We start from the raw sequence: 23219 nt of genomic DNA on the forward strand, positions 1-23219 counted from the left end.
GAAAAAGGAAACTATGACATATATTTTTTATCACTATCATGCACACGCACCCTCACACATAAGGATGGCTCTGTTGCGGAAAGACTGATACATGTTTGATAGTGTCTTGATGCTGTACTGTTTGTCCTTCATGTTCTAATACTTTAATGTTACCCCTTCCTTGTGTTTTTTGTAATAAATAATTATTTAAAAAAAGAAAAGTAAAAGAAAGAAGAAGAGGAGTCTGTTGACAGGTGGAATAGAAGTAAAAGAAACAGAGGAGGATAAAGAGGAGATGGGAGAGGAGGATAAATAGGAGGTAGGAGAGGAGGATAAAGAGGAGGTAGGAGAGGAGGATAAAGAGGAGGTAGGAGAGGAGGTAGGAGAGGAGGATAAAGAGGAGGTATTAGAGGAGGATAAAGAGGAGGTTGGAGAGGATAAAGAGGAGGTTGGAGAGGAGGATAAAGAGGAGGTAGGAGAGGAGGATAAAGAGGAGGTAGGAGAGGAGGTAGGAGAGGAGGATAAAGAGGAGGTATTAGAGGAGGATAAAGAGGAGGTATTAGAGGAGGTAGGAGAGGAGGATAAAGAGGAGGTATTAGAGGAGGATAAAGAGGAGGTTGGAGAGGATAAAGAGGAGGTTGGAGAGGAGGATAAAGAGGAGGTATTAGAGAAGGTAGGAGAGGAGGATAAAGAGGAGGTATTAGAGGAGGATAAAGAGGAGGTAGGAGAGGATAAAGAGGAGGTTGGAGAGGAGGAGAAAGAGGAGGTTGGAGAGGATAAAGAGGAGGTATTAGAGGAGGAGAAAGAGGAGGTTGGAGAGGATAAAGAGGAGGTATTAGAGGAGGAGAAAGAGGAGGTTGGAGAGGATAAAGAGGAGGTATTAGAGGAGGAGAAAGAGGAGGATAAAGAGGAGGTATTAGAGGAGGAGAAAGAGGAGGTTGGAGAGGATAAAGAGGAGGTTGGAGAGGAGGAGAAAGAGGAGGTTGGAGAGGATAAAGAGGAGGTATTAGAGGAGAAAGAGGAGGTTGGAGAGGATAAAGAGGAGGTATTAGAGATGGAGAAAGAGGAGGTTGGAGAGGATAAAGAGGAGGTATTAGAGGAGGAGAAAGAGGAGGAGAAAGAGGAGGTATTAGAGGAGGAGAAAGAGGAGGTTGGAGAGGATAAAGAGGAGGTATTAGAGGAGGAGAAAGAGGAGGTTGGAGAGGATAAAGAGGAGGTATTAGAGGAAGAGAAAGAGGAGGATAAAGAGGAGTTAGGAGAAGAGGATAAAGAGGAGGTAGGAGAGGAGGATAAAGAGGAGATGGGAGAGGAGGATAAAGAGGAGGTAGGAGGATAAAGAGGAGATGGGAGAGGAGGATAAAGAGGGGGTAGGAGAGGAGGATAAAGAGGAGGTTGGAGAGGATAAAGAGGAGGTATTAGAGGAGGAGAAAGAGGAGGATAAAGAGGAGTTAGGAGAAGAGGATAAAGAGGAGGTAGGAGAGGAGGATAAAGAGGAGGTAGGAGAGGAGGATAAAGAGGAGAAGGGAGAGGAGGATAAAGAGGGGGTAGGAGAGGAGGATAAAGAGGAGGTTGGACAGGATAAAGAGAGGGTATTAGAGGAGGAGAAAGAGGAGGATAAAGAGGAGTTAGGAGAAGAGGATAAAGAGGAGGTAGGAGAGGAGGATAAAGAGGAGATGGGAGAGGAGGTTAAGAGGAGGTAGGAGAGGAGGATAAAGAGGAGATGGGAGAGGAGGATAAAGAGGGCGTAGGAGAGGAGGATAAATAGGAGGTAGGAGAGGAGGATAAAGAGGAGGTAGGAGAGGAGGATAAAGAGGAGGTAGGAGAGGAGGATAAAGAGGAGGTAGGAGAGGAGGTAGGAGAGGAGGATAAAGAAGAGGTAGGAGAGGAGGATAAAGAGGAGGTAGGAGAGGAGGATAAAGAGGGGGTAGGAGAGGAGGATAAAGAGGGGGTGGGAGAGGAGGATAAAGAGGAGGTAGGAGAGGAGGATAAAGAGGGGGTAGGAGAGGAGGATAAATAGGAGGTATGAGAGGAGGATAAAGAGGAGGTAGGAGAGGAGGATAAAGAGGTAGGAGAGGATGATAAAGAGGAGGTAGGAGAGGAGGTAGGAGAGGAGGATAAAGAGGAGGTAGGAGAGGAGGATAAAGAGGAGGTAGGAGAGGAGGTAGGAGAGGAGGATAAAGAGGAGGTAGGAGAGGAGGATAAATAGGAGGTAGGAGAGGAGGATAAAGAGGAGGTAGGAGAGGAGGATAAAGAGGAGGTAGGAGAGGAGGATAAAGAGGTGGTAGGAGAGGAGGATAAATAGGAGGTAGGAGAGGAGGATAAAGATGAGGTAGGAGAGGAGGATAAAGAGGAGGTAGGAGAGGAGGATAAAGAGGAGGATAAAGAGGAGGTAGGAGAGGAGGATAAAGAGGAGGTAGGAGAGGAGGATAAAGAGGAGGTAGGAGAGGAGGATAAAGAGGGGGTAGGAGAGGAGGATAAAGAGGAGGTAGGAGAGGAGGGTAAAGAGGAGGTAGGAGAGGAGGATAAAGAGGAGGTAGGAGAGGAGGATAAAGAGGAGGGACAGTTACCTGAGTTCCAGAGATGCAGTACAGTCTGTTGGAAGGTGACCTCAGAAGGGGGGACACAGATGAGGAAGTCGACCCTGTCGAAGGAGCCCAGGTCCAGGTTCTGAGTGCTGGAGTCAGCGATGGCACACACATGGGACAGCAGCTTCCTGGCTACCACCAACTGGATGGGCCGTACCTCCCGCCACTCCACACGGTACTCTACACACACACACACACACACACACACACACACACACACACACACACACACACACACACACACACACACACACACACACACACACACACACACACACACACACACACACACACACATACACACACGTGGAAACACACATATTAGACACAATGTATACACACAAAGCATCTATGCGCAAGCACAGACACAAAATCACACACACAGACACAAATTCAATTCAACACACACATACAGTATGTAGCTCAGTCAGACTACAAACATTTCCTGATCAGTGTGTGTGTCTCACCTGAGCAGGAGTCCTTGGGGCTCTCTGCTCTGTCTGTGTGTGTGTCTCTGGCTGGCTCTTTGGGGAGGCCTGTAGCTCTGTCCGTCTGTCTGTCTACAGGCCTGCTGTCTCCTGTACACTCCTGACTGATGGACAGGGGGGTCAGTTGGCTCCTGCTCTCCACTGCAGCACTCTCCAGCAACACATCTACATCACCTTCTGACACAAACACACATAGTATGGTGAGACACAGTAAATCCAAACCAGTAGTATAAGATGTGTAAATATACACAAACACACCATATCTCTCTCTCTCTCTTTCTCACTCGCTCATTCTGTCTCAATTCAATTCAAAGGGCTTTATTGGCATGGGAAACATATATTACAGTTTTTTACAATCACTTTGCCACTAATTTCGGAACCTCGATGTAATTTTTCAAAACTCTAGTGTCACTCTAGTGACCTGAGATATCTCTGTTTTCTTTATATTTTGGTTAGGTCAGGGTGTGACTAGGGTGGGTACGTCAGTTTTTGTATTGTCTAGGGTTTTTTGTATGTCTAGGGTTTTTGTAGTTCTAGGTGATTTGTATGTCTATGGTGGCCTAATATGGTTCCCAATCAGAGGCAGCTGTTTATCGTTGTCTCTGATTGGGGATCATATTTAGGTAGCCATTTTCCCTTTTGTGTTCGTGGGTTCTTGTCTATGTGTAGTTGCCTGTCAGCACTCATTTGTATAGCTTCACGGTTAGTTTTGGTTAGTTTGTTCAGTGTTCATTCTTAATATATTAAAGAATGTACGCATACCATGCTGCGCCTTGGTCCGATTCATACGACGAACATGACATCTACACCTGCATTGCTTGCTGTTTGGGGTTTTAGGCTGGGTTTCTGTACAGCACTTTGAGATATCAGCTGATGTAAGAAGAGCTATATCAATAAATTTGATTTGAATTTGATCTAGACACAAAACTCACAATCAATTTTCAAAAAGCTAATTTTTCAAAACTTTAACACTTTTTCCAATTGCTTGGATACAATACACATAAAGCTAAGATCATTTGTTCATTGAACTAAAATCACCTGTTGAATATGACACAACTTAACATCAAAGTGTTACCATTTCAAAATGCAATTCACACATTACATCTGAGATGACTGTCTATTCATTTCATAACAATTATCTAACTATCAATTTATACAACTGCTCAAAATGATAAGTAACTGTTGCATTACGCTTAATGCATAGTTTTACGGAAACTGACAAACAATATTCCATGTTTAGATCATGAAAGTTTCAGGATAACGAGATCCATTGACACCAATTACCGTGGAACATGAACCAATTGGACTACATTATCTATGGCTGTAATATTTCATCATCATTCTTTATCAGACACTGTTTCTATGGTCCCATGTACCACTTTTCCAGACCATGTTTTCAGATTCGACATTACTGTACACTCACCAGCCACTTTATTAGATACACCTATCTAGTACTGGGTATGACCCCCTTTTGCCTCCACAACAGCCTGAATTATTCACGGTGTTGTACGTTAAGAGATACCATTCTGCACACCATTGTTTTAAACAGCTGTTTTTTGAGCATTTGTGGCCTTTCTGTTAGCTTGAATGAGTCTGGACATTCTCCTCTGACCTCGTTCATTAACAAGGTGTTTTGGCCCACAGAAATGCCGCTCACTGAATGTGTTTTGTTTATCGCACCATTCTCTGTAAACTCTAGAGACTGTAGTGCGTAAAAATCCCAGGAAGGCAGCTGTTTCTGAGATGCTGGAATCGCCATGTGTGGCATCAACAATCATACCACTGTCAAAGTTGCTTAGATTACTCATCTTGCCCGTTCTAATGTTAGGTCGAACAACATCTAAAGCTCTCTACTTTATATACTCTATATATTGAGTTGCAGGCAGCCACATGATTCGCTGTTCGAATGTAACCTTCCTTGATGAGCTAAATCAGGTCTGTAGAGATGATGGCATGACCTATGTCATTGTGTGGGATAATGTCAGGTTCCACCATGCTCAAATGGTGCAAGCATGGTTTCAGGCCCATCCACAATTTACCACCCTGTACTTACCCCCATACTCTCCTTTCCTAAAACCTGATTGAGGAATTTTTCTCCACATTGAGGTGGAAGGTATATGATAGGCGCCCTCACGAACAAGCCGCCCTTCTCCAGGCCATGGATGACGCATGCAATGACATCACGGCAGACCAGTGTCAGGCCTGGATTCGCCATGCCCAAAGATTCTTCCCAAGATGTTCGGCTAATGAAAACATCCATGTAGATGAGAACCTGTGGCCAAATCCAGACAGGGTTGATGGAAATATAGAATTACAGTAATCATACCTTTGTTTTGGTTTTTACAGTAAGCCAGGTGAGGAACACTGCAGTTGATGTTTTACTATAGTTTTTTTCTTTTTTTGTAGCTAGTTATTTTTGCTTTGATTCAAAGAAACCTATTAGTGATTTTATTGTATTTCATCAATACATTTCAGATTTTGTTCAATGATTCCACTGTGTCTGTAGTATCTTGCAAGTGCAAGGTTTCCTTTAAAGATATGAATGCACAATGCAATGTTTAGAAAATTGGACAGCCTGTGTTATAAGTGATGACCGTTTTGAATTTTGTGTCTAGAGTTTTGAAAAATGACCACAAGGTTCTGAAATTAGTGACAAAGGGATTGTAAAAAACTGTAACATGGCCAGAGCAAGTGAAGGAAATAATAAACAAAAGAGAAATAAACAATAAAAATTAACAGTAAACATTACACTCACAGAAGTTCCAAAAGAATAAAGACATTTCAAATGTCATATTATGTCTATATACAGTGTTATAATGATGTTCAAATGGTTAAAGTACAAAAGGAAGCATAAATATGGGTTGAATTTACAATGGTGTTTGTTCTTCACTGGTTGCCCTTTTCTTTTTGCAACAGGTCACAAACGGGAGTATATCAAAATCGTGTTTGTTTTCAAATTCTTTGTGGGTCTGTGTGGAAATATGTGTCTCTAATATGGTCATACATTTGGCAGAAGGTTAGGAAGTGCAGCTCAGCTCACCTCATTTTGTGGGCAGCTTGCACATAGCCTGTCTTCTCTTGAGAGCCAGGTCTACCTATGGCGGCCTTTCTCAATAGCAAGGCTATGCTCACTGAGTCTGTACATAGTCAAAGCTTTCCTTAATAAGTTTGGGTCAGTCACAGTGGTCAGGTATGTCTCTCGCTCTCATTCTGTCTCTCTCTCTCTGTCTCTCTCTCTCTCTGTGTCTCTATGTCTCTTTCTCTCTCTCTCTCTCTCTCCACCCCCCCTTCTCTCTCTCTCTCTCACTCACTCACTCACTCACTCACTCACTCACTCACTCACTCACTCACTCACTCACTCACTCACTCACTCACTCACTCATTCACTCATTCACTCACACTCTCTCTCTCTCTCTCTCTCTCTCTCTCTCTCACTCACTCACTCACTCACTCACTCACTCACTCACTCACTCACTCACTCACTCACTCACTCACTCACTCACTCACTCACTCACTCACTCACTCACTCACTCACTCACTCACTCACTCACTCACTCACTCACTCACTCACTCACTCACTCACTCACTCACTCACTCACTCACTCACTCACTCACTCACTCACTCACTCACTCACTCACTCACTCACTCACTCACTCACTCACTTACCAGGTCCCAGAGAGTTGCAGAAGGCAGTGAGCTCCTGGGTCATGCCAGAGGACAGCTGTTGACTGATCTCTCTCAGACTATCACTGGGACTGAACATCCCCTCAGTCAGGGCACGACACTGGTGTTGACCTACAACACACACACACACACACACACACACACACACACACACACACACACACACACACACACACACACACACACACACACACACACACACACACACACACACACACACACACACACACACACACACAGTACACTTACAGACAAAGGAACCCACAAATAAAATGACCCCCCCCTCCCAATCCCTCTACACACACACACCTGTCACCACCATGCAGGACTCTGTCTCCTGTCCCTTGGCTGTACAGATGATGACCACATAGTTGGTATGAGCCAGCTGTCCCTCCATCAGCCTACTGAAGGTGTCAGCCAGCCCCAGAGCCATCGAGGCCTTCTCCCCCAGAACCACCACTCCCTCCCCACATGACGAGGCTGCCAGGTTGGCCAGCCAAGGCAGCTGGGAGGGGGTGAGGAGCTGGGCCTGGGACAGTGGAAGCCCAGGCAGGGTGTAGGGAGCCTGGGGGAGGGAGAGGCCAGGCTGGGCCTGGGGCAGTGGAAGCCCAGGCAGGGTGTAGGGAGCCTGGGGGAGGGAGAGGCCAGGCTGGGCCTGGGGCAGTGGAAGCCCAGGCAGGGAGAGGCCAGGCTGGGGCTGCTGGTACTGGCGGATCTCACTGAGGTGGGACTCTCTCCAGGAACGCATGAAGATCTGCTCCAGGTCCTCAATCAGCAGGACCTGGTCTGGGCCTGGAGGGACACGACATTAACCAGGTACTACCAACTAGGTTTTTACACACTGTATCAATGTAATAGTACATTCTGCACAATTTAGGGTGCTATTCAATCTGTATCGCTGAAGCTTTACAGATTGCCTTCTCTCTCTCTCTCTCTCTCTCTCTCTCTCTCTCTCTCTCTCTCTCTCTCTCTCTCTCTCTCTCTCTCTCTCTCTCTCTCTCTCTCTCTCTCTCTCTCTCTCTCTCTCTCTCTCTCTCTCTCTCTCTCTCTCTCTCTCTCTCTCTCTCTCTCTCTCTCTCTCTCTCTCTCTCTCTCTCTCTCTCTCTCTCTCTCTCTCTCTCTCTCTCTCTCTCTCTCTCTCTCTCTCTCTCTCACCTAGTTGCACCAGGTAGTATACAGTGAGTAGTATCTGCATCTCTACAGACAGGGGCTGTATGGGAGAGGGTCCGTAGTGTTGGTAGACCCTGGGCAGGGCCTGGCAGTTCTGATAGCAGCTCTGGAGCAGGGAACTAACCTGCACATCAGACACCTTACCACTCAGCCGAGGTAGGCTGCCATGACCTGGGACCGGAGACAAAACACACACAGGTCACACACACGGGTCACACACATGGGTCACACACACAGCTCACACACACGGGTCACACACAAGGGTCACACACACAGGTCACACACACGGGTCACACACACGGGTCACACACACAGGTCACACACACAGGTCACACACACACGGGTCACACACACAGGTCACACACACAGGTCAGACACACAGGATCAGATCATGGGAAAATGGAGAGAGAGATAATGGATACCCCTAAGGAGTGGAGGGATGGAGGGATGGGGGGGGATAGGAGGAGAGGTGGAGGGATGAGGGGGGATAGGAAGAGAGGTGGAGGGATGAGGGGTGATAGGAGGAGAGGTGGAGGGATGAGGGGGATAGGAGGAGAGGTGGAGGGATGAGGGGTGATAGGAGGAGAGGTGGAAGGGTGGAAGCGTGGAGGGATGAGCGGGGATAGGAGGAGAGGTGGAGTAGTGGAGGGATGAGGGGGGATAGGAGGAGAGGTGGAGTAGTGGAGGGATGAGGGGGGATAGGAGGAGCGGTGGAGTAGTGGACGGATGAGGGGGGATAGGAGGAGCGGTGGAGGGATGAGGAGGGAGGGGATAGGTGGAGAGGTGGAGTAGTGGAGGGATGAGGGGGGATAGGAGGAGCGGTGGAGGGATGAGGAGGGAGGGGATAGGTGGAGAGGTGGAGGAGTGGAGGGATGAGGGGGGATAGGAGGAGCGGTGGAGGGATGAGGGGGGATAGGAAGAGAGGTGGAGGGATGAGGGGTGATAGGAGGAGAGGTGGAGGGATGAGGGGGATAGGAGGAGAGGTGGAGGGATGAGGGGTGATAGGAGGAGAGGTGGAAGGGTGGAAGCGTGGAGGGATGAGCGGGGATAGGAGGAGAGGTGGAGTAGTGGAGGGATGAGGGGGGATAGGAGGAGCGGTGGAGTAGTGGAGGGATGAGGGGGGATAGGAGGAGCGGTGGAGGGATGAGGAGGGAGGGGATAGGTGGAGAGGTGGAGGAGTAGAGGGATGAGGGGGGATAGGAGGAGCGGTGGAGGGATGAGGAGGGAGGGGATAGGTGGAGAGGTGGAGGAGTGGAGGGATGAGGGGGGATAGGAGGAGCGGTGGAGGGATGAGGAGGGAGGGGATAGGTGGAGAGGTGGAGGAGTAGAGGGTAGTAAAGAGGATAAAGGTGAAAGGATGGAAGGGTGAGTGGGATAAGTGATAATTGATCCGCGTGAAGGGGTGGTTGAGAGACAGACAGGTGGAGTAACAGATTGAGGTGAAAGGGTGGTTGAGAGACAGACAGGAGGAGTAACAGATTGAGGTGAAGGGGTGGTTGAGAGACAGACAGGTGGAGTAACAGATTGAGGTGAAGGGGTGGTTGAGAGACAGACAGGTGGAGTAACAGATTGAGGTGAAGGGGTGGTTGAGAGACAGACAGGTGGAGTAACAGATTGAGGTGAAGGGGTGGTTGAGAGACAGACAGGTGGAGTAACAGATTGAGGTGAAGGGGTGGTTGAGAGACAGACAGGTGGAGTAACAGATTGAGGTGAAGGGGTGGTTGAGAGAGAGAGAGACAGACAGACAGGTGGAGTAACAGATTGAGGTGAAGGGGTGGTTGAGAGAGAGAGCGAGAGAGAGAGAGACAGACAGGTGGAGTAACATATTTGAGGTGAAGGGGTGGTTGAGAGAGAGACAGACAGACAAACAGGTGGAGTAACAGATTGAGGTGAAGGGGTGGTTGAGAGAGAGAGACAGACAGACAGACAGCCAGGTGGAGTAACAGATTGAGGTGAAGGGGTGGTTGAGAGAGAGACAGACAGACAGGTGGAGTAACAGATTGAGGTGAAGGGGTGGTTGACAGACAGACAGACAGACAGACAGACAGACAGACAGACAGACAGACAGACAGACAGACAGACAGACAGACAGACACACAGACAGACAGGTGGAGTAACAGATTTAGGTGAAGGGGTGGTTGAGAGAGACAGACAGACAGACAGGTGGAGTAACAGATTTAGGTGAAGGGGTGGTTGAGAGAGAGAGAGACATACAGACAGGTGGAGTAACAGATTGAGGTGAAGGGGTGGTTGAGAGAGAGACAGACAGACAGACAGGTGGAGTAACAGATTGAGGTGAAGGGGTGGTTGAGAGAGAGAGACAGACAGACAGACAGACAGGTGGAGTAACAGATTGAGGGGAAGGGGTGATTGGGAGAGAGACAGACAGACACACAGACAGACAGACAGGTGGAGTAACAGATTGAGGGGAAGGGGTGGTTGAGAGAGAGACAGACAGACAGACAGGTGGAGTAACAGATTGAGGGGAAGGGGTGGCTATAGGAGAGGACCATTCTATCCACTGCTAAGCTAAGAGGCTTTAAGACAGTGGCTCAGATTCCAGTCCTGTTGGCTGGGTTTTGTTGCAATCTTGCATCTAATGTCACTGAGGTACAGGAACATCACACACACGCACGCACGCACGCGCGCGCGCACGCACACACACACACACACACACACACACACACACACACACACACACACACACACACACACACACACACACACACACACACACACACACACACACACACACACACACACACACACACACACTCAGTCTGACCTCTGAAGATGACTGGCTGGAGTCTGCAGGTGTGTAGCAGCTGATCAGGCACTGTGACAGACGGCCCGGGAGGAGAGGGGGAGTTGGAGGACCCCTGGGACAGACTCACTGGAGAGGCATTGTCTGTGGACGCAGGAACACAGTACGTAGCAGAAAAGAAGAGAGACACTGATACAGTGGTAACTACACCCTGTAGAAGACAGATACAGTGGTAACTACATCCTGTAGAAGACTGATACAGTGGTATCTACACCCTGTAGAAGACTGATACAGTGGTATCTACACCCTGTAGAAGACAGATACAGTGGTAACTACATCCTGTAGAAGACTGATACAGTGGTAACTACACCCTGTAGAAGACTGATACAGTGGTATCTACACCCTGTAGAAGACTGATACAGTGGTAACTACACCCTGTAGAAGACAGATACAGTGGTAACTACATCCTGTAGAAGACTGATACAGTGGTACCTACACCCTGTAGAAGACTGATACAGTGGTAACTACACCCTGTAGAAGACTGATACATTGGTAACTACACCCTGTAGAAGACAGATACAGTGGTAACTACACCCTGTAGAAGACAGATACAGTGGTAACTACACCCTGTAGAAGACTGATACAGTGGGAACTACACCCTGTAGAAGACTAATACAGTGGTAACTACACCCTGTAGAAGACTGATACAGTGGTAACTACACCCTGTAGAAGACTGATACAGTGGTAACTACACCCTGTAGAAGACAGATACTGTGGTAACTACACCCTGTAGAAGACATATACAGTGGTAACTACACCCGGTAGAAGACAGATACAGTGGTAACTACACCCGGTAGAAGACAGATACAGTGGTAACTACACCCTGTAGAAGACTGATACAGTGGTAACTACACCCTGTAGAAGACTGATACAGTGGTAACTACACCCTGTAGAAGACTGATACATTGGTAACTACACCCTGTAGAAGACAGATACAGTGGTAACTACACCCTGTAGAAGACTGATACAGTGGTAACTACACCCTGTAGAAGACTGATACAATGGTAACTACACCCTGTAGAAGATTGATACAGTGGTAACTACACCCTGTAGAAGACTGATACAGTGGTAACTACACCCTGTAGAAGACTGATACAATGGTAACTACACCCTGTAGAAGACTGATACAGTGGTAACTACACCCTGTAGAATACTGATACAGTGGTATCTACACCCTGTAGAAGACTGATACAGTGGGAACTACACCCTGTAGAAGACTGATACAGTGGTAACTACACAATGTAGAAGACTGATACAGTGGTAACTACACCCTGTAGAAGACTGATAAAATGGTAACTACACCCTGTAGAAGACTGATACAGTGGTAACTACACCCTGTAGAAGACTGAAAAAGTGGTAACTACACCCTGTAGAAGACTGATACAGTGGTAACTACACCCTGTAGAAAACTGAAAAAGTGGTAACTACACCCTGTAGAAGACTGATACAATGGTAACTACACCCTGTAGAAGACTGAGACAGTGGTAACTACCACCCTGTAGAAGACAGATACAGTGGTAACTACACCCTGTAGAAGACAGATACAGTGGTAACTACACCCTGTAGAAGACTGATACAGTGGTAACTACACCCTGTAGAAGACTGAAAAAGTGGTAACTACACCCTGTAGAAGACTGATACAATGGTAACTACACCCTGTAGAAGACTGAGACATTGGTAACTACACCCTGTAGAAGACAGATACAGTGGTAACTACACCCTGTAGAAGACAGATACAGTGGTAACTACACCCTGTAGAAGACTGATACAGTGGAAGCTACACCCTGTAGAAGACTGATACAGTGGTAACTACACCCTGTAGAAGACTGATACAGTGGTAACTACACCCTGTAGAAGACTGCTACAGTGGTAACTACACCCTGTAGAAGACTGATACAGTGGTAACCTCTCCCTGTAGAAGACTGATACAGTGGTAACTACACCCTGTAGAAGACTGATAGACACACACACACACACACACACACACACACACACACACACACACACACACACACACACACACACACACACACACACACACACACACACACACACACACACACACACACACACAAAAGCTCTCTCTCTTTCTCTCTCTGAGCTCTCCTACCTGGTTTGGTCCAATTGTTGAGTGATGAGGAAGAGGAGGAGGAAGATGGGGGGGTCTTCACAGCAGACTCAGCCCCAGCAGAAGACTCAGGGGACCAGCCTTTGTGTCTCTTTTTAGGTGGTCCCGTATTGAGTGTACCTGACAGGACAAGCAACACACTGTTATGTATGTCTTGGGCATGGGGGATGTTTCAGAAAGCACAGAATGATGTCCTCTTGAAGAACAACTGACATTCATTCATTATATCATACGGGCACCCTAAATTCTGTTTCACTTTGTTTCTTTGTTTCTTTGTTCATTCATTTATACTAATTTTATCCAACCAGTCAACCAGCCAGCCAGCCAGCCAGCCAGCCAGTCAACCAGCCAGTCAACCAGCCAGTCAACCAGCCAGCTAGCCAGTCAAATAGTCAGTTAGCCAGCCAGCCAGCCAGCCAGCCAGTCAACCAGCCAGCCAGCCAGCCAGCCAGCCAGCCAGCCAGCCAGCCAGCCAGCCAATCAATCAGTCAGTCAGCCAGCCAGCCAGCCAGCCAGCCAGCCAGCCAGCCAGCCAGCCAGCCACTGCAATATAACTGTAGCTCAGTATTGATCATAAAGATAGCATGGTCTTTGTCATACATTAACCAGCTCCTCCTCTTCCCCTCTATACATGCTGTCTTCCCTCTCCTCTCTGCCTGCTCTCTTCTTATGCAGCAACAGAGACAAAGACAAAGATCAAAACCCAGACTGGCAGGAAGGAAACCTTCCACTTTACAACTAAACACACTGAGAATGAGACGGCCGGAAAGAGAGAGTGAGGGAAAGAGAGAGAGGGAAAGAGAGAGAGAGGGAAAGAGAGAGAGAGGGAAAGAGAGAGTGAGGGATAGAGAGAGTGAGGGAAAGAGAGAGAGGGAAAGAGAGAGAGAGGGAAAGAGAGAGTGAGGGAAAGAGAGAGTGAGGGAAAGAGAGTGCGGGAAAGAGAGATAGGGAAAGAGAGAGAGGGAAAGAGAGAGAGGGAAAGAGAGATAGGGAAAGAGAAAGAGAGAAAGTCTATTATTTTGAAACTTTTGTCATTGTAATATTTACTGTTAATTTCTGATTGTTTATTTCACTTTTGTTTATTATCTATTCCACTTGCTTTGGCAATGTAAACATGTTTCCCATGCCAATAAAGCCCTTTGAATTGAATTGAAAGATAATTACTTTTTACTGCCCTGCTTTTATTGAGCTCAGGGATAGAGGGAGGAAGAGGCAGAGAAAAGAGAGAGGTAGACTTTTAGTGGGGAAGTGTTGCTGAATGAAAGGGGGTCGTAACAATAGGGGCCCACGCACACAATACAGCCGTCTCCTACTGGGTACTTTAGATTGATAAAACACAGAAGCTCTCCCTTTCAGGGGGAGGTGGGAAGAGGAGAGAAAGGGGAGGGGAGGCTACAATGATAACACACATTTAAAGGCATGCCTCCTACCCCATAGAGATTCTAGAATGAATATGTCATTCTATGTTGTACGCCTTCATAATGATACATAAACAAACATGCATACAAGTATAGAAACACATGCATGACATGTCTGCATGCAAGCACGTACACGCACGCACGTACACGCACGCACGTACACGCACGCACGCACGCACTCACACACACACACACACACACACACACACACACACACACACACACACACACACACACACACACACACACACACACACACACACACACACACACACACACACGGGTTACCTATAACTGTGGGTCTCCCCGGTCCTTTCGACAGTATGGCAGTCTGGGGCAGAGGATTCTGGGATAGGGGGATGTGGCTCCCGTTGCCCAGGGGAGGGGGGGCAATGGGTTCTACAGGGGCGCCGGCTAGAGGGTGAAAAACAACAGCAATGGTAATCTAGCAGACACTTACATAGTGTGTGTGTGGGGGGGGGGGGGGGGGGGGGATTTATGTGAGTGTGTGCACGGTATGTGTGTGTGTGGGTATGTCTGTGAGTATGTGTGTGTGTGTGTGTGTGTACCTGTGTAGTTCCCGGGTGTGTGTGCAGGGTGAGCGGTGACTGCTGGGTTGGGGTAGTGATCGTCTGAGGTTACATGCCCGTCAGAGGCGTTAGGTGCTGTCTGTCTCCCTCTGCTCTCTGAAAAGACAGAATCGACAGTCAGCCATATACAGCAACACACAATACTAATTTGAGAGAACTAGTGTTTCTTTTTCTTCCAATAAGAGCACTAGAGTCACTCCAGTGATTATGATAATGTAAACGGTACTAACATGTTAATGTAAGCTCTACTCTAGTTACTGTACTGTAGCTCTGAAACTCATCCCAAACCCCCTTCCTATTCAGTCAGGGAACATAAGACTGCCCGGCATGTAGCTGGACTAACTGTCTCTGTCCTGTGAAACATCACAGGCTTAATCAGTAACACAGTAAGTCTAGCCACAGGCTCTGACTCTTATTTACCCTCTGACCCCCGTCCTAAACCCTGACCCCAGACCTCTGCCCTCCACACCTGTAAAGACAGGTATGGTCACAGATCCCTCCCCTCCTAAACACACCTCCCCCACACAAGCCCTGTCCACAACATTACAGCATAGAAACACAGGAGAGTTAACCACTGACTTAAGCTCTCTCTCTCTCTCTCTCTCTCTACTCTTTCTCTCTCTCTCTCTCTCTCTCTCTCTCTCTCTCTACTCTTTCTCTCTCTCTACTCTGTCTCTCTCTCTCTCTCTCTCTCTCTCTTCTCTCTCTCTCTACTCTTTCTCTCTCTCTCTACGCTTTTCCTCTCTCTCTACTCTTTCTTTCTCTCTCTCTCTCTCTCTCTCAATTTCAATTCAAGGGGCGTTATTGGCATGGGAAACATATGTTTACATTGCCAAAGCAAGTGAAATAGATAATAAACAATAGTGAAATAAATAATAAAATTAACAGTAAACATTACACTCACAGAAGTTCCAAAAGAATAAAGACATTTCAAATGTCATATTATGTCTATATACAGTGTTGCAACGATGTGCAAATAGTTAAAGTACAAAAGGGAAAATAAATATACATAAATATGGGATGTATTTACAATGGTGCTTGTTCTTCACTTCAAGGTTGACCTTTTCAAATTCTTTGTGGGTCTGTGTAATCCGAAGGAAATATGTGTCTCTAATATGGTCATACATTTGGCAGAAGGTTAGGAAGTGCAGCTTCAGTGTCCACCTCATTTTGAGGGGCAGCTTGCACATAGCCTGTCTTCTCTTGAGAGCCAGGTCTACCTACGGCAGCCTTTCTCAATAGCAAGGCTATGCTCACTGAGTCTGTACATAGTCAAACGTTCTCCTTAAGTTTGGGTCAGTCACAGTGGTCAGGTATTCTGCCACTGTGTACTCTCTGTTTAGGGCCAAATAGCATTCTAGTTTGCTCAGTTTTTTTGTTAATTATTTCCAATGTGCCAAGTAATTTTCTTTTTGTTTTCTCATGTTTTGGTTGGGTCTAATTGTGTTGCTGTCCTGGGGCTTTGTGTTTGTGAACAGAGCCCCCGGACTAGCTTGCTTAGGGGGCTCTTCTCCAGGTTAATTTCACTGTAGGTGATGACTTTGTTATGGAAGGTTTGGGAATCGCTTCCATTTAGGTGTTTGTAAAATTTAACGGCTATTTTCTGGATTTTGATAATTAGCGGTAATCAGCTTAAATCTACTATGCATGCATTATTTGCTGTTTTACGTTGTACACAGAAGATATTTTTGCAGAATTCTGCATGCAAAGTCTCAATTATTTTTGTCAAACTAAGATTTACTCTCAGGGCCCAGGTCTGGGCCGGGTGCTGCAGACTGTTCTAGGGCTCTTGCCAATTCATTAATACATATGCTGAAGAGGGTGGGGTTCAAGATGCATCCCTGTCTCACCCCACGGCCCTGTGGAAAGAAATGTGTGCTTTCTGCCAATTTTAATCACATACTTGTTGTTTATGTACATGGATTTTATAATGTATGATTTCCCCCCAACACCGCTTTCCATCAATTTGTATAGCAGACCCTCGAGCCAAATTGAGCCAAAGGCTTATTTAGAAATCAACAAAGCATGAGAAGACTTTGCCTTTATTTTGGTTTGTTTATTTGTCAATTAGGGTGTGCAGGGTGAATACGTGATCTGTCGTACAGTCATTTGGTAAAAAGCCTATTTGACATTTGCTAAGCTCCTAAGTGGCGCAGGGGTCTAGGACACTGCATCTCAGTGCAAGAGGTGTCACTACAGGCCCTGGTTCGATTCCAGGCTGTATCACAACCGGATGGGATTTGGAGTCCCGTAGGGCGGTGCACAATTGGCCCAGCGTTGTCCGGGTTAGGTTAGGGTTTGGCCGGGATAGGCCATCATTGTAAAAAACTATTAGTTCTTAACTGACTTGTCTAGTTAAACAAAGGTTGAAAAAATTAAGTATATTGTTTTCACTGAGAAAATGTACGAGTCTGCAGTTAATGCAGGGGATCCTCCTGCCGTCTTACCGAGGCTATTCCAGCAGATAGCAGCCCCTCTGACCAGCTGTCCCTGGTTGTTCCTGTACAGATGGTACTTTAAGTGCTTCTGTTTCTTGGGCTGGGTGCTCAACTTCAGGTTGATGTGGTTGGAGAATTCTGTGAAGTAGCGAAAACCCTTCTCTCCACAACCCATACAGTTCCCCGAGAACCCTGAGGATGACCACACAAACACTGGGTCAGTGTGTGTGTGTGTGTGTGTGTTTGTGTGTGTGTATCATGTGGTGACTCAGTGGAGTCACAATAACCCTTTTCTCCCGTAGCAAGAGAAAGAGGGTGTGAGTGATGATTTTTCCATGGTTACAGCTAGGCTGTGGGTTGGTGTTCCTGGTGTGTGTGTTGTGCATGTGTGTCTGTGTGTGTGTATGTGTGTAGCAGAGCCCAGGTAGAGGGACTAATAATGTGTGTGTGACTGCAGTCAGGGTACCCTAACCCTGTCCTCTATAGCCTCTCTCTCTTTCTTTCTCTGTCATTCTCTCTTTCTTACTTTTTGTCTCTCTGCCTCTTTCATATCAGCTTCCTCAATCCATCACTCACTCCGTTTCCTTTTCCAGCCCCCACTCTCCCTCCCTCGTTCACTTCATTTTCTGCCAACCCCACTCTCCCACTCTCATTGTAGCTGCTGCCAACACCACTCTCCCTCTCTCATTGTAGCTACTGCCAACCCCACTCTCCCTCTCTCATTGTAGCTGCTGATAACCCCACTCTCCCACTCTCATTGTAGCTGCTGCCAACCCCACTCTCCCTCTCTCATTGTAGCTGCTGCCAACCCCACTCTCCCTCTCTAATTGTAGCTGCTGATAACCCCACTCTCCCACTCTCATTGTAGCTGCTGCCAACCCCACTCTCCCTCTCTCATTGTAGCTGCTGCTAACCCCACTCTCCCTCTCTCATTGTAGCTGCTGCCAACCCAACTCTCCCCCTCTCATTGTAGCTGCTGCTAACCCCACTCTCCCTCTCTCATTTTAGCTGCTGCTAACCCCACTCTCCCTCTCTCATTGTAGCTGCTGCCAACCCCACTCTCCCGCTCTCATTGTAGCTGCTGCCAACCCAACTCTCCCTCTCATTGTAGCTGCTGCTAACCCCACTCTCGCTCTCTCATTGTAGATGCTGCCAACCCAACTCTCCCTCTCATTGTAGCTGCTGCCAACCCCACTCTCCCTCTCACATTGTAGCTGCTTCTAACCCCACTCTCCCTCTCTCATTGTAGCTGCTGCCAACCCCACTCTCCCTCTCTCATTGTAGCTGCTGCTAACCCCACTCTCACTCTCATTGTAGCTGCTGCCAACCCAACTCTCCCCCTCTCATTGTAGCTGCTGCTAACCCCACTCTCCCTCTCTCATTTTAGCTGCTGCTAACCCCACTCTCCCTCTCTCATTGTAGCTGCTGCCAACCCCACTCTCCCGCTCTCATTGTAGCTGCTGCCAACCCAACTCTCCCTCTCATTGTAGCTGCTGCTAACCCCACTCTCGCTCTCTCATTGTAGTTGCTGCCAACCCAACTCTCCCTCTCATTGTAGCTGCTGCTAACCCCACTCTCCCTCTCTCATTGTAGCTGCTGCCAACCCCACTCTCCCTCTCTCATTGTAGCTGCTGCCAACCCAACTCTCCCTCTCTCATTGTAGCTGCTGCCAACCCCACTCTCCCTCTCTCATTGTAGCTGCTGCTAACCCCACTCTCCCTCTCTCATTGTAGCTGCTGCCAACCCAACTCTCCCTCTCATTGTAGCTGCTGCTAACCCCACTCTCGCTCTCTCATTGTAGCTGCTGCCAACCCAACTCTCCCTCTCATTGTAGCTGCTGCTAACCCCACTCTCCCTCTCTCATTGTAGCTGCTGCCAACCCCACTCTCCCGCTCTCATTGTAGCTGCTGCCAACCCAACTCTCCCTCTCTCATTGTAGCTGCTGCCAACCCCACTCTCCCTCTCTCATTGTAGCTGCTGCTAACCCCATTCTCCCTCTCTCGTTGTAGCTGCTGCCAACCCCACTCTCCCTCTCTCATTGTAGTTGCTGCTAAACCCACTCTCCCTCTCACATTGTAGCTGCTGCTAATTTACTCTCCCTCTCTCATTGCAGCTGCTGCCAACCCCACTCTCCCTCTCTCATTGTAGCTGCTGCTAACCCCACTCTCCCGCTCTCATTGTAGCTGCTGCCAACCCCACTCTCCCTCTCTCATTGTAGCTGCTGCTAACCCCACTCTCCCTCTCTCATTGTAGCTGCTGCCAACCCAACTCTCCCTCTCTCATTGTAGCTGCTGCCAACCCCACTCTCCCGCTCTCATTGTAGCTGCTGCCAACCCAACTCTCCCTCTCATTGTAGCTGCTGCTAACCCCACTCTCCCTCTCTCATTGTAGCTGCTGCCAACCCCACTCTCCCTCTCTCATTGTAGCTGCTGCCAACCCAACTCTTCCTCTCTCATTGTAGCTGCTGCCAACCCCACTCTCCCTCTCTCATTGTAGCTGCTGCTAACCCCACTCTCCCTCTCACATTGTAGCTGCTGCTAACCCCACTCTCCCTCTCTCATTGTAGCTGCTGCCAACCCCACTCTCCCTCTCTCATTGTAGCTGCTGCTAACCCCACTCTCCCTCTCTCATTTTAGCTGCTGCCAACCCAACTCTCCCCCTCTCATTGTAGCTGCTGCTAACCCCACTCTCCCTCTCTCATTTTAGCTGCTGCTAACCCCACTCTCCCTCTCTCATTGTAGCTGCTGCCAACTCCACTCTCCCTCTCTCATTGTAGCTGCTGCCAACCCCACTCTCCCTCTCTCATTGTAGCTGCTGCCAACCCAACTCTCCCTCTCTCATTGTAGCTGCTGCCAACCCCACTCTCCCTCTCTCATTGTAGCTGCTGCTAACCCCACTCTCCCTCTCTCATTGTAGCTGCTGCCAACCCAACTCTCCCCCTCTCATTGTAGCTGCTGCTAACCCCACTCTCCCTCTCTCATTTTAGCTGCTGCTAACCCCACTCTCCCTCTCTCATTGTAGCTGCTGCCAACCCCACTCTCCCTCTCTCATTGTAGCTGCTGCCAACCCCACTCTCCCTCTCTCATTGTAGCTGCTGCCAACCCAACTCTCCCTCTCTCATTGTAGCTGCTGCCAACCCCACTCTCCCTCTCTCATTGTAGCTGCTGCTAACCCCACTCTCCCTCTCACATTGTAGCTGCTGCCAACCCCACTCTCCCTCTCACATTGTAGCTGCTGCCAACCCCACTCTCCCTCTCTCATTGTAGCTGCTGCCAACCCCACTCTCCCTCTCTCATTGTAGCTGCTGCCAACCCAACTCTCCCTCTCTCATTGTAGCTGCTGCCAACCCCACTCTCCCTCTCTCATTGTAGCTGCTGCTAACCCCACTCTCCCTCGTTCATTGTAGCTGCTGCCAACCCCACTCTCCCGCTCTCATTGTAGCTGCTGCCAACCCCACTCTCCCTCTCACATTGTAGCTGCTTCTAACCCCACTCTCCCTCTCTCATTGTAGCTGCTGCCAACCCCACTCTCCCTCTCTCATTGTAGCTGCTGCTAACCCCACTCTCCCTCTCTCATTGTAGCTGCTGCCAACCCAACTCTCCCCCTCTCATTGTAGCTGCTGCTAACCCCACTCTCCCTCTCTCATTTTAGCTGCTGCTAACCCCACTCTCCCTCTCTCATTGTAGCTGCTGCCAACCCCACTCTCCCGCTCTCATTGTAGCTGCTGCCAACCCAACTCTCCCTCTCTCATTGTAGCTGCTGCCAACCCAACTCTCCCTCTCTCATTGTAGCTGCTGCCAACCCCACTCTCCCTCTCTCATTGTAGCTGCTGCTAACCCCACTCTCCCTCTCTCATTGTAGCTGCTGCCAACCCAACTCTCCCTCTCACTGTAGCTGCTGCTAACCCCACTCTCACTCTCTCATTGTAGCTGCTGCCAACCCAACTCTCCCTCTCATTGTAGCTGCTGCTAACCCCACTCTCCCTCTCTCATTGTAGCTGCTGCCAACCCCACTCTCCCTCTCTCATTGTAGCTGCTGCCAACCCAACTCTCCCTCTCTCATTGTAGCTGCTGCCAACCCCACTCTCCCTCTCTCATTGTAGCTGCTGCTAACCCCATTCTCCCTCTCTCGTTGTAGCTGCTGCCAACCCCACTCTCCCTCTCTCATTGTAGTTGCTGCTAACCCCACTCTCCCTCTCACATTGTAGCTGCTGCTAACCCCACTCTCCCTCTCTCATTGCAGCTGCTGCCAACCCCACTCTCCCTCTCTCATTGTAGCTGCTGCTAACCCCACTCTCCCTCTCTCATTGTAGCTGCTGCCAACCCCACTCTCCCTCTCTCATTGTAGCTGCTGCTAACCCCACTCTCCCTCTCTCATTGTAGCTGCTGCCAACCCAACTCTCCCTCTCTCATTGTAGCTGCTGCCAACCCCACTCTCCCGCTCTCATTGTAGCTGCTGCCAACCCAACTCTCCCTCTCATTGTAGCTGCTGCTAACCCCACTCTCCCTCTCTCATTGTAGCTGCTGCCAACCCCACTCTCCCTCTCTCATTGTAGCTGCTGCCAACCCAACTCTCCCTCTCTCATTGTAGCTGCTGCCAACCCCACTCTCCCTCTCTCATTGTAGCTGCTGCTAACCCCACTCTCCCTCTCACATTGTAGCTGCTGCCAACCCCACTCTCCCTCTCACATTGTAGCTGCTGCCAACCCCACTCTCCCTCTCTCATTGTAGCTGCTGCCAACCCCACTCTCCCTCTCTCATTGTAGCTGCTGCCAACCCAACTCTCCCTCTCTCATTGTAGCTGCTGCCAACCCCACTCTCCCTCTCTCATTGTAGCTGCTGCTAACCCCACTCTCCCTCTCACATTGTAGCTGCTGCCAACCCCACTCTCCCTCTCACATTGTAGCTGCTGCCAACCCCACTCTCCCTCTCTCATTGTAGCTGCTGCCAACCCCACTCTCCCTCTCTCATTGTAGCTGCTGCCAACCCAACTCTCCCTCTCTCATTGTAGCTGCTGCCAACCCCACTCTCCCTCTCTCATTGTAGCTGCTGCTAACCCCACTCTCCCTCGTTCATTGTAGCTGCTGCCAACCCCACTCTCCCGCTCTCATTGTAGCTGCTGCCAACCCCACTCTCCCTCTCACATTGTAGCTGCTTCTAACCCCACTCTCCCTCTCTCATTGTAGCTGCTGCCAACCCCACTCTCCCTCTCTCATTGTAGCTGCTGCTAACCCCACTCTCCCTCTCTCATTGTAGCTGCTGCCAACCCAACTCTCCCCTCTCATTGTAGCTGCTGCTAACCCCACTCTCCCTCTCTCATTTTAGCTGCTGCTAACCCCACTCTCCCTCTCTCATTGTAGCTGCTGCCAACCCCACTCTCCCGCTCTCATTGTAGCTGCTGCCAACCCAACTCTCCCTCTCATTGTAGCTGCTGCTAACCCCACTCTCGCTCTCTCATTGTAGTTGCTGCCAACCCAACTCTCCCTCTCATTGTAGCTGCTGCTAACCCCACTCTCCCTCTCTCATTGTAGCTGTTGCCAACCCCACTCTCCCTCTCTCATTGTAGCTGCTGCCAACCCAACTCTCCCTCTCTCATTGTAGCTGCTGCCAACCCCACTCTCCCTCTCTCATTGTAGCTGCTGCTAACCCCACTCTCCCTCTCTCATTGTAGCTGCTGCCAACCCCACTCTCCCTCTCACTGTAGCTGCTGCTAACCCCACTCTCGCTCTCTCATTGTAGCTGCTGCCAACCCAACTCTCCCTCTCATTGTAGCTGCTGCCAACCCCACTCTCCCGCTCTCATTGTAGCTGCTGCCAACCCCACTCTCCCTCTCTCATTGTAGCTGCTGCCAACCCCACTCTCCCTCTCTCATTGTAGCTGCTGCCAACCCAACTCTCCCCCTCTCATTGTAGCTG

At 48.8% G+C, this 23219-nt stretch overlaps 1 protein-coding gene across 1 annotated transcript in view; it reads right to left on the reverse strand.

Moving 5' to 3' along the window:
* LOC120059786 (protein GREB1-like) overlaps positions 1 to 23219 on the reverse strand; it is a 39774-nt gene that overhangs the window by 14223 nt on the left and 2332 nt on the right. Inside the window, exons 4-13 of the mRNA XM_039008835.1 lie at positions 17315 to 17497; positions 14847 to 14963; positions 14566 to 14691; positions 12842 to 12979; positions 10693 to 10815; positions 7893 to 8078; positions 7431 to 7529; positions 7047 to 7301; positions 3032 to 3226; positions 2547 to 2744 (exon numbers count right to left, since the gene is read on the reverse strand). Of these exons, the coding sequence (XP_038864763.1) occupies positions 2547 to 2744; positions 3032 to 3226; positions 7047 to 7301; positions 7431 to 7529; positions 7893 to 8078; positions 10693 to 10815; positions 12842 to 12979; positions 14566 to 14691; positions 14847 to 14963; positions 17315 to 17497 (1620 nt within the window). The remainder of the gene's footprint in view (positions 1 to 2546; positions 2745 to 3031; positions 3227 to 7046; positions 7302 to 7430; positions 7530 to 7892; positions 8079 to 10692; positions 10816 to 12841; positions 12980 to 14565; positions 14692 to 14846; positions 14964 to 17314; positions 17498 to 23219) is intronic.

This window comes from Salvelinus namaycush, chromosome 15 (genome assembly GCF_016432855.1).
Source record: "Salvelinus namaycush isolate Seneca chromosome 15, SaNama_1.0, whole genome shotgun sequence".
Classification (NCBI taxonomy): Eukaryota; Metazoa; Chordata; class Actinopteri; order Salmoniformes; family Salmonidae; genus Salvelinus; species Salvelinus namaycush.